Genomic DNA, 11,598 nt, shown 5'->3' on the forward strand with positions numbered 1-11,598 from the left:
ATATTTTGTTTCCCCTAACGATTGATTTCCTGTCGCTAATGTGCTATCGGGCAGAAGTATCTGTTGGTGATATCTGGGATCATTGTTGACCAGATGACACTGTTTCTTATTTCTCATCCACACTACAATGTCCCGTCACTAACTCGGAATTGTTTTCACATATTACTCATCATCTTCCGCATATGATTCATATCACACGTGTCATAGTATTGATTGTCTTTGGATCTGACAGAAGCAAACCACGAACCTATATAACACCGTAGGATATTCTCATTAAATCCTATTTTTGCGCCCTCTAGTTCAAAACACTGAGTAGGGGTGTCATCTCAAGAAATCCTCAGAAAGTTGACTGTCTATCTTGGCCGGCCAAAATTCGGCAATCGATCAAGTGAGCTTCTTCACAACTAAATTGATTAAAGCAAATGAATTGAGTGAGATTGGCATTTAGATGAGACAAATCCTCGTTGAAAGCATTTCCTAGAAATCTCGCATACACATCCAGTAATAATTTCTAATGTCTCAATTTTCAGTCTCATCCCCAACCTATCAAAAGGCGCGAACATCCGGGAAGCAGTTACTGACATACATAAAGTGTAATAATCCACGAGAAAAAGATTACCCAAAACAAAGCCTGCTTCGTAATTATAAAGCCTTGCTGGACAACAACTGGAACGCCGAGGAAGAAACATCTATGGCCATGGCTGTGATACAGCCACTATATGTGTATCTCAATGTTTTGAATATTCCCACGGGTGTAGAGTCATGGGAAGCATTTGAAATTGTACATAAAAAGGAAAACTTCGACCTTGATGATCTGAAGGTAAGTTGTCCTCGATTAACACTGTCACAGCTTCCAGATGCTTTGTGCTTAAAATACTGGCATTGCCGAACAATGTGACATCTAAGTCAAATCACATCTGTAGAGAGATCTGTGGGTTTTTTATTCACAGATAATGCTTTTAATCCTGCAGCAGTCAGCCTTCATATTAGATTTTTGGTTTATGAATATACAAGTGAATGCGTCACGTTCGCTCGACGTCCTATTTTAACCGAAACCCCACTTCATCTCAATATCAGAGGACTATCAGTCTCTTAATTTACAATATTAAAACACGAAAAGCAGACAATTTATTGTTCAAGAGAATAAGCTAACATCCGTTTGATTTAGGGGCCAATACCTCATTATGCTTTAGCCATGAACTTCACAGTAAGTGTTCACGACTTTTCAATGCATCCAAATGATGAGATGCTCGACATAATCTTCCTGTTCTCTGAATCAGAATGTCATCTATGTATTAAGCGAATATTACCCATGGCTAAGCCTACAAGAGTACTAGCTATATTCAGTACATTGACTAACACAAAGATATTTTAGCACGGCGTAATAGTAGCATACAACTCCATGAGCCCGTACCAAGCTGAGCTCCTCAAAGATGTCAAATCTCCTATCATCCCTGACCTCAGTAGATGGTCAGATATTGCATATCTGCAATGGGCGGAGGTCTGCAAATCTCATGGCACTGAAATGAGCAATCTGAAATACGTCATCCGACATCATGTAACGAATCAGATAACATCACAAGTCATAAAAGAAGTGTTGGAGAAAAGAGGAGAATCGCTCACGCCATCGGGATGTGTGGTGTCAATGGGGGATGGCAATGGTCATGGTACTGCATTATTGGGCACCCCAAATGGAAAAGGAGTTGCTTGGCTCCTGGCTCAACATAAAGAGACCTTCAAAGACATGACAATTATCAGCGTGGAGATATTCTCGAGTAAATCTAGAGACCCAGCTAATAAGTCTCCGTTGTTCAATCTCAGTTTTCGAATTGGCCAAGAATGATCTAGACATTACGTCTCTGTTATCTGATTGAAACTGGCTCGATCATTCAGATATGTGGGAATAGCGAAGGAGAGAGAGTTTCGACATGGAAACAATACATGTATGTAGTTTCTATACCGAGACATTAGATAAAATGCACTGTTTCATTTACAGAGTCAGATTTCCAACGGCAGTGAATTACTCTTTAAAAAGAAATTCTCGTATTTAGTCCTCACAGTATTCCATCAATTCATAAAACCAATGGAACCTCGCCCTTACCAATAATATGCATTTGTCGAAGAACATCACAATTTTAAACATCACAGAAACAATATCACAGACCAGTAATCGATGTTCGTTCTCAATACTGAATTCTTATTTTCAAAAGATTGGATCTCATTTCAACTCTTGACTAATCTCATCACACTGATATTAAGCCCTCCCTTTAATGTACCAGCCCGCTAGCTATTGGCTCTCAGGTACGTTCTTTTCCGAATTGTTTTCCGTCTCAAGTAAAAAGAAAGAGTGATACAAATCCAGAAAACACCATCCAACCAACCATCCAATGCAGAAAATATACGCCATGAAAACTCGAGATTAATTTCAATGTCCTCCTTCCCCACAAAATCGCTCACATGCGCGCAAATGCTAAGCACCTTCCTCTACCCCTCCACCTTTCCTAATTCCGATTTAAAGCTCCCCATCTCCCCATCTCTCCATTTTGAAATCCCCAATATTCCTATCCATCTTCATTTACATAGCAGCCAACTCAGAATCAATACTCCTGTCCAAAAATGTCCTCCTCTCACCAACCAACTCTGTCTGCAACCTCTGCTCTACCAAAGCTCTAACTTGTTTCTTCGTAACATTATCTAAATCTACCTCCCTCAAGCAGTTTTGAATAGCCTCTACAATCTGCAAATCATCTGGACCGGCGGTACCCCTTTGGAAATCAAATCCACTAGCAGGTCTATCAATACCAGCTCCTGCTAATGGTGAGCGAGCACCACCTGTGAAGCCTACCGACGAGCGTGATTGATGTCGTCCTGGACCACCACCGAGAAGATTATCCGAAGACATCATTTGCATCGAAGGTCGATTGTTGCCAGGGTAGTCTTGATATGGTGAGGCGGAACGATCTTGTTGGCGAAGGGACATTGCAGAATGATTGCGGACAGGGTGGTCAGTGTATTGGTTTGCGGAGTAAGTAGATTGAGGAGGCATGTATGGACCGCGACCAGGGAAACCAGTTAAAATAGTGGAGGCTGGCTTGACAGATGAGTACATGGATTTCATGTCATCCATTTCGTATTGATCATCGAATGTATCGTATGCCTTTTCGACTGGTACTCCACGACGTCCTGGAAGGTTGTTGTGTGAGGCGTAATCGTCCCATCGCTGAAGAGGAATGCTTCTTGGGTCAAATTCAGCGCCGTCCACGGCCACAACCTTTGCAGCTCCCTTTTCTCCCAGGACAATACGTGTGTTACCCCACGAGAAGTTATCCTGATTCCAGAATGAGTAGATTGGCAAAATGAAAGAGTAAATTGGGAACGCAAGGATATAAATAATCATCCATCCAATGTGTTGCCATTGACGTTTGAGAATAAATATCAAAGCTTGTAAACCGTATGTACCAGCAATCATACAAATCGAAATGAGAGGGAATTGACCTTGATGCGTTGCGACTTTGTAGATCAGATATCCTAGATAGACTGTAGTTGCAGGAAGAATAATTGTACCGAACAGATCGATGAAGACGACGAATCTCATACTGAAACAACAGAATCCACACAGTTCAGGAAGTCGGACCAACTCAGCTAGATTGTGAATGGTGGAATTGATCCAACGTCTTCTCTGAGAAAGAAGAACACTCCAGGTTTCGGGTGCGGCAGTACTAGCGTATGCATCTGGAATAAACTTGTACTTCATGTATGGGAAGTGCTTGGTCATCAACGTAGTCAAGAATCGATCCTCTCCAAGAGACAGAAGATTCTTCTTGTGTAAAGTATCAACAACACACTCACTGTACTCGTCAATGATGGCATCAGCGATAATCAATGGTTTGCCTTTGTCAGCGGTACGTAGACGATACATAGTGAAACTATAGAACTGGTATTAGTGTGCTGTATGTAACAAATAGGGGACCAGAAAAGGGATTACTTACCAACCAGGTAAACAAGTGACACTTCCGAATAGAGATTCAAAGGCCTTGGCCAAATGATGCGAGATGAAATATTCGTAAACTTGAATCATAGTCCACCAAGATTGCTCTTCGTTTTCAAGATTGGTTTCGCCACAAATACCAGCGATTTTACCGTCATTGACACAGGCAGCAACGAGACGATTCAGCGAGTCTTCCCTTACACTGGTATCGGCATCAATCATCAGTAGATATTCGTAAAGTTCTGGATCTACGCCAATAATGTTGTTGATTTGATGGAACATTTCCAACTCCAATGGGTTCATGGGTGCTCTGTGATGGACGCGATTGAGGAAACTCATGAGAATAATTTGAGTGTCACGTTTTCCACGATTACCGGGCTTCGATTTGGATTGCTCGGATTCCTTGCCAACCTTGACCACTACAATATATGGTACCACATTTCCTTCAAATTCGTATAGACCTGAGTATACCTTACCATAGTTGAGTTGCTCGTTGCCATCTCCGATGGATTTAAACGGTAAGGCTGGAGGGTCGATCTTGGGATCTACACCGAGAATATCGAGGATAATCTTTGGTGTAGGGCGATCATTACCACCTCCTACAACCATGCCATCACAAACGACACAGATGAGCTTCCTTTTATTGTCGTATTGTAGAGCGGTAACAGAGTCCAAAGCTTTACGCAATGAGTCTTCACCTTCGGTGTATGCTGGAACTTGGCAAATGACGAACTTGTCTTGAGGAGTTGGACGACGCTTCGAACCAAATTGAAGTGCAGACACGAACTTGACGACAATGACAGCACACACAATAATTGTGAAAGCGAGAAGGATGTAGTTGTTGATCTGACATCTAATAGAATCTCGAAAATCAGGGATGCCTGCATAGAACAAATTGTTCATGCAATTCAAGTTGTTGAGGATATCCACTTGATAAGATGCGTTGGCTGTTTTGTAATTGTCATCCCAATCACTCGTGATATCTAGACCCGGGTTTCTGAGTACCATTTGATAAATTGTATCATCCATAAATTCATAAGTGTCAACACTAGGATAGGTATCTAATGTGTAGTAATAGTTGGTGAAGTCGTAGAGCTTGCCCTTTAGAACAACCCAATAATGATTTTCATTTTGGCCTTCACTCTTGATCGCACTATTCTTGACCACTAGATCACCATGGTAATACTCTTTGATTGCAGGTGTGTACACGTCCGCATACCAATTCCAGTCGTAAAGTTTACTGGTTGTATATGCTGAAAGGTTGCCAGATGTATGGACCCCGGAAGGATATTCAGCAGTACTATTATCCAGTAAAACCACGGTGTAATCGGTTACAAGGCCAGGGCATGCAACAGTCAATGGTGGCGGGAAGTAACTGTCCAAGTTCAAACCAGCAAATGGTTGCATAACATCAGAGGTTGTCTCGACAGTGGTATCACTGTGCTGCAACTTCCAAAACTTGGAAAGATCGTATACTTTTCCATGAATGCTGACCCAAAAATCGTTATCTCCTTGATGAGTAGCGACTTCTTTTGCATTCCACGCTTTATCGGAATTTGGACAGAGGAGTTTACCAAATTCAATAATCCAGAAAATAACCAAGGCATTGATGAAGAGGATAAAGAAACACAACACTAGCTTTTCTCTCCAAGCCATGCGTACATCCGGTCGTTTCATCCGACCAATAAATGAGAGGAGGAATGAAGGAATCCACCACGTGAAAGCCCAGGTAATGGCGACCCAGATACGACGCTGGTTTGTTGCTGCCTCGCTGACGACAGCTTTCGGGGTGCCACCTTCGGGATCATCCACCATTTCTCCATTCTCATCAGTGTAATAAACCTGGCCCCTCGTATTATCTCCCTTGAAGCCGAGTCCATAGTCACCACCACTGATATTTCTTGATGGTGCGATGGTGGGAGCCCCGAGGTTACTCCGGGCCACGTTGACTTGACTTTGTCGATTCATCATATTATCGTGACTCCCAAGAGGCGTCAGATCATTATTGGGACCGGCAAAGAAACCACTTCCATTTGGTGGGTTGGAGGAGTATCCTGTGTTCATGTCGTGGGCTCCTAGCATGCCTGCCATGCCTCCAGGACCGCCCATACTTTGGAACTCCCCTTCGGCCGGCTTTAGGTCAAGCATGGTTTCAGCTTCCCACCAAGCACTTTCGCGGATCCATATTCGCTCTTTGCCTATGACAACTTCACCATTGCTCCAACCACGCTCCATGACCCAGCTTTCAATGCCATCACGGCCATCCTTACAACCAAGGGGGGCATATCGTTGAACAAATTCTTCGAAATCGAAATCGGCTGTAAAATCCAAGTTTTTGTTTCGTCGATTTGCCCACTCTGGCAAACGCCAGGCGCGAAGTTGGCGTGAGATAGCACCCGCGGACCAAGCCGAAGTTGTTGAAGGAAGCGAAGCGAGAGCTGCGGGTGAATCGTCGGTCGGATGCATAGATAAGTGATACCAGACGCGACTGCTACCAAGAACGGAAGGTAGGTCAATACGACCGTTGCGGCCTAGGTTAATACCTTGACCCTCGATTGGGAGCAGAAGCTTCTTGAGAAAACCATCATCTTCTCCCTCGCGGGCAACCTTCTCTAATACGATCTCACGCTTCTCAAGCTCGTGTTCACGATCTCTCCCAGAAGGTCCAGTCATGATACCGAGATCTGGAGCAACTTCGGATACAGAATTTTGCATCTCTCGGATAACCGTTGAGCCAGCAGAAACTACATCCACACCATCTTCTTTCATTTCGGAATTAATACCCTGAGTATCGTCAAAGACACCTCGCATTGCAGCCGCTTTCCCAAGATTTGGGTCTGGAATCTCAAGAACAGTTATGCAGACAGTATCACCATTGTCGTCTTCTGTATTTGGGGTTCGAGCTCCTGGTCCCCCTTCACTGGAAGAATCACCGTCCTTGATCCTGAGCATCTCACTAGCAATGGCTTCGTTGGCCTTCAGAATTACCCAATCTACAAGGGCTTCATAGAGACCACCGATCAAAGTTTCTCGCTCTTGGGTTGTGCATTGCTTGACGAGAACATCGGGTTCCAAACCAAGCAGACCTCCAACATCCTCACAAATTTCCTCCAACGCATCCCCATCAAGAACAAAGCTCAAGGTATCACCTAGCTTTAGTAATCCTGCTAATATTGAGATGAGATCTCTGTGTGCGGCACCCTTGATACCAATAGCTTTTAATGATGCTCTGAAGTCGTCTGCAGCAGCAGCATCATCCGCAGTAGGAAGGTACGGTGGAGGGCCATATGTTCCAGACTTTTCTAGAAGCGCGTAACTAGAAGCTTGCTTTAAGCTCAAGAATTCTCGTTCGGCAGGAGTCGATGCAGATGTGAGGAGGTAGTAGAAGACGTCGAAAGCTCGATATCCTGGCTCGGAAGGAAGGTTTAAAAGTCCCTTTTTAGTATCAATTCCACCCTCTGATAATGCTATTGACGCAGCCGTAAGATTTCCAGCAAGTGAAAGGGTTAAGGTCACACCAAGAGCAGATTGTCGAGGTGTAGATGGGTTCTGGGGTGAGACACAATGGATAAATGGTCGTAACACTTCAAGGGCGGTATACAACGAGTTGGGAATTGTAAGAGGGAGAGTGTTGAGGAATGGTGCCAAAATGGAAGGAGTAGCCTCGTGAAGAGAACTATTGTCTAGTTAGCTTTAAAATTTGTAGAAAGTTCAATGGACCTCATACCCTAAAACGATACAACCATCCTCCGCACGTCTTCTAGCATGTTCCCACGCTCGTGCGGCCAAGGCTGAATCTATTACACCTCCCGTTCTTCCTTCACGATCAGGTTGTGAAGCAGATAGCCAAGTGTTCACAACCAAGCTACTGCTAGAATCTAATCGGTATGGCTGACCAGATGTGTAAATGTGGTGAACAGCGTTCAAAAGTGTCGTTGCTGTTACTTGAGATGATTGTTGACCCGCAGCGTGAAAGTTTCGAGCGGCTCCAGTAGCTGAAGATGTCATGGAATATGTTGACACACGATTGTTGCCCGCCATCGTGTAATACAGATGGGGGGGACTTTTCCTCCCTCACTTCAATGCAAAAGCCTGATTTGTTGACTTCAATGTTTTCCAACACTCCAACACTCACTATTCTTTCCAAAGCAACCCCTTTCCAAGATGTTTGTGTGGATGAAATGTCTATTCGATATCAAGAGTTTCGACAGTCGCGTTCTTTTGATATGGATTCAATAGTATGGTCTGGGAAGATATTTCGTGTTATTGTGTTTCTCCAGGGCGTCTTTCTTATGTGATCGCTGAGCAAGTGAATTGGATTGATGCAAGTGCACAAAAACGAGAGTTGGGAATGAATATTAAAAGGATGATAAAAAAAATACTGAATGGATTTGAACGGCCTTCACCAAACGAATGAGGTGAATGAGATAGAATCAATGGCACAAAAAATGGAGAAGTCGGAATGAGATGAGGAAAATGCAAAAGCAAAAAAGGATAGGAATGTTCAGTTCATACCAACTGCACTGGCTGGTACTTGAGAATAACTTCTTGCGGTTGTGTATGGGATGGGTTAGGATGATTGCCAGGGAGGCACGGAGGGTAGGATGATTACCTAGCAGAAAGGGTGCTACGGGAGACGATAGAGACCGCCCCTGGAGAGAAAATGAACAAATAAATAAATAAATGCAAAATATAAAATGCAAAATCGAAAATATAAAATATAAAATGGCCAATGGGGTGGGTGATGGGCAATGGCCACTAAGCATATAAACATGCGCTACGGCGTATAACCTCCAACCTTCGTTCTATAGGTGCTAGGTACCCGTACCGTCCGGGAATTCTTTTCTCTTTTCCTTTTCCTTTTCCCTTTCCCTTTCCCTTTCCCTTTCCCTTTCCCTTTCCAGTCTTCAGCCAAGTCTCCCTATGGTGGCTCGATCAATGCAAATGTTGACCATGGGTCCATGGGTCCAGGATTGTTTGTGATAAACTATCTAGCTAAGCCGCATATTGGGAAGGAAAAAAAGATAAATACGAGACTTGCTGTGGTCGGATCAATGCCGTTTTAATCGGTAGAAGTGGGAATTGAAGGGATATACATGATACTCGAAGTGTGCTTTGCTCATCGAGAATTTAATTGCCACTCGCGAGCCACTGCATTCAATGCATGGGAAGGAAAAGAGTGCCTGCCTAGGTAGGAGGCTAGGTCGTTGGACCCTTTTCATTGTTGTACATACATATCACGATTGACGATTGACGATTGACGATTGACGGTTCACCACTCACCACTCACCACCCACCACCACCTTTCCCACCCAATCGTATGCTCTCAATATCAGCTCCCATCCGATCCATACCTCGTACCGACCCAAGTACGAGCTTTTTAAAAACAGCGACAAACTTCAAATTTATTTTAAGAAATCCACACGCACTAGGGAGCCTTCTTAGTTTTCCATAGTCGAAGTCTATCGAAGACCACATCGTACCGAACTGCTCGTCGTGAGACATTTGAGCATTTGAGCATTTCGACCTAACGCTTCCAGCTCTCTCTGTGAATATGATTTAAAACGATCTTATGATCTAACACCTTTTGGCACTTCAATTATAGATCAACCATTCACACTGTTCCCACAGTTGCCCATAGCTTGGTGAATCCTTACTCCATCAATCCATCCATCGACCAACCTACATGGCTCTTTTACCTAGGTGCGCTCGCCGTGCTTTGTTTTGATCACCACGGAAGGCTTGTCCATACAAGCGCCGAGTCCTCTTTCAAACACACACACACACACACACACACACACACACGTATACATCACAGAGATCATGCAGTTGGAAAATGTGTGAGGGAATACAATCCCTCCGAAGGCCGTAGACAATCCACCTGCCTACAGAGTCCTGCAAAATTGAGGATCCATTTAATCACAAGCATCGAATGATTGCAAACTTCCAAGATTGATGTTTGAACTTTGATCTTGCAAAAATAGGGGGCATATGGCTGTATATAACACTCCGTACATCGTAGATGACGATAAAATTAACCTTGTTCAATCAATCAATCGATCCATATTATTTTTGCCTGGATCTACTAAAGATACTCGGAGTCAGTTGTTTGAAGATCTACCCACATTTGACTTACCCCTTGGCTTACTAATTGAGGAATGGAACTGCTGGAAGGACATTTTGGGCGGACGTCGCGTCTCTAGAACTTCCTCGGAACGATCCCTCCCCCCCCCAAGCTCCACTATATGTATGTTGAGTTGTTGACGGGCGTCAAAATTAAAATACCGGTAGAAGGAAGAATGGAATGGAGGCGGAACAAGCCTTGAAGGGTGCTGGGGAGGGGAGGTCTTGGTCTGCGAGAGGATGGATGGATGTCTACAGGTATTTAATGTGTGCGTGTACCTTAATATAAGATAATCAAAGTATACCATTTTGCGAGAGGAGAAAGGAGTAAATTAAGATTTGAGAGCAGAGAGAGAGCAGAGAGAGAGCAGACAGACTCAACTATTGATACATGACATGATACACTGGTATCACACAACAATATATCAAATCGGACAATGGATATTGTGATGCAGAGTCACACCTGATTTTCCTGTACTTGGTAAAACATCGTGATGGGCGAGATAGGTTGATGCTTGTGACATCCATCTACCTCGTACTTGATCACCCAGGTACCCTTATAATATGTGGATCAGTCAAGTCTATCTATCGTATCTATCATCCACCATCCACCATCCATCATCCATTCATTCCCTCGAAATTCCCAATCGCTTCCTGCTCATTTCCATTCAACCAGCTCCTGTCGTGCCAAGCGTGCCAATCAATGGGGAATGTTCGACGCGATCACGAAGGCTTCTCATCATAATAACAGCATTGAGTGAGTGAACGAGGGAGAATCGCTCGAGATAGACATGATGATTCGACCGAGCACTTTGCAAACGGCGGGCATTTTGTTATTTGTTGGTGGCTGTGTATGATATCTCTGATCACCCTAGCATGTACCTATGTTGATTTGTTCCTCAATGATCATCCACTTGCTCTCTCGCTTTCTCGTGTTGATTGAATAATACACAAAATCTGGAACGACGTGGTGGCGTGTAGGTTTTTTCCCTTTTTTCTATGGAGCACGGTTCGGGGCATTTCTGAATCTTCAAGGCTTCTTCTTCTTCTTTCCTTTTCCTCCCAGTCTTATTGGATCTTCCAAATAACCTTAAGATGTGATGAGCTGTCTGAGGCGGGATTGAAGCCCTCTCGCAAGCTTAAATTGCCGCAATGTGTTTTCTCCCTCTTCTCCTTATTCCATGACTGTGTGCATGCACGCCGTCCGTATTTCTTCATGGCGCAACTTCCCTGCTGGTGAATGCTCTTTGCCCCTGGTCGTTCCTCCTTAAAATAGTTCACACACGAGAAATGTTAAACCCCAAGTAATCATTACGGTAGACCATAGCAGCGTCTAGACTCCCAAATCCCAAAATATTCACGTCCCTCCCCTGTAAACATAAACCAAATCATCTTCTCGTACCTAACCATAATATTTCCCTTTGCCTGCTGCTTGTAGGAAAAGGAAAGTCCGTTGTTTTTGGGTAAAAAGAAGGGATTCACAACTT

At 43.8% G+C, this 11,598-nt stretch overlaps 2 protein-coding genes across 4 annotated transcripts; one reads left to right on the forward strand and one right to left on the reverse strand.

Moving 5' to 3' along the window:
* Positions 1–310: 310 nt before the first annotated feature.
* BCIN_12g05350 (hypothetical protein) lies at positions 311–2,059 on the forward strand. 3 transcript variants are annotated; one of them, XM_024696503.1, is made up of 4 exons: positions 311–501; positions 593–820; positions 1,169–1,207; positions 1,376–2,059. In XM_024696503.1, the coding sequence occupies exons 2-4, from the start codon at positions 692–694 to the stop codon at positions 1,841–1,843; spliced, it is 636 nt and encodes a 211-aa protein (XP_024552314.1). In that variant the 5' UTR covers positions 311–501; positions 593–691; the 3' UTR covers positions 1,844–2,059. The 3 variants fall into 3 exon arrangements, with proteins under 3 accessions (XP_024552314.1, XP_024552313.1, XP_001545511.1); XM_024696502.1 differs by having other exon boundaries at positions 311–388; positions 531–820; XM_001545461.2 differs by having other exon boundaries at positions 311–820.
* A 115-nt stretch (positions 2,060–2,174) lies between these two features.
* BcCHSVI lies at positions 2,175–8,572 on the reverse strand. The gene is made up of 3 exons (XM_024696504.1): positions 7,716–8,572; positions 3,990–7,664; positions 2,175–3,926 (listed from the first exon to the last, which is right to left on the reverse strand). Exons 1-3 carry the CDS (start codon positions 8,027–8,029, stop codon positions 2,576–2,578), a joined length of 5,340 nt encoding a protein of 1,779 aa, XP_024552315.1. The 5' UTR covers positions 8,030–8,572; the 3' UTR covers positions 2,175–2,575.
* Between the last annotated feature and the right edge of the window lie 3,026 nt (positions 8,573–11,598).

This window comes from Botrytis cinerea, chromosome 12 (assembly GCF_000143535.2).
Source record: "Botrytis cinerea B05.10 chromosome 12, complete sequence".
In the NCBI taxonomy this organism is placed as follows: domain Eukaryota; kingdom Fungi; phylum Ascomycota; class Leotiomycetes; order Helotiales; family Sclerotiniaceae; genus Botrytis; species Botrytis cinerea.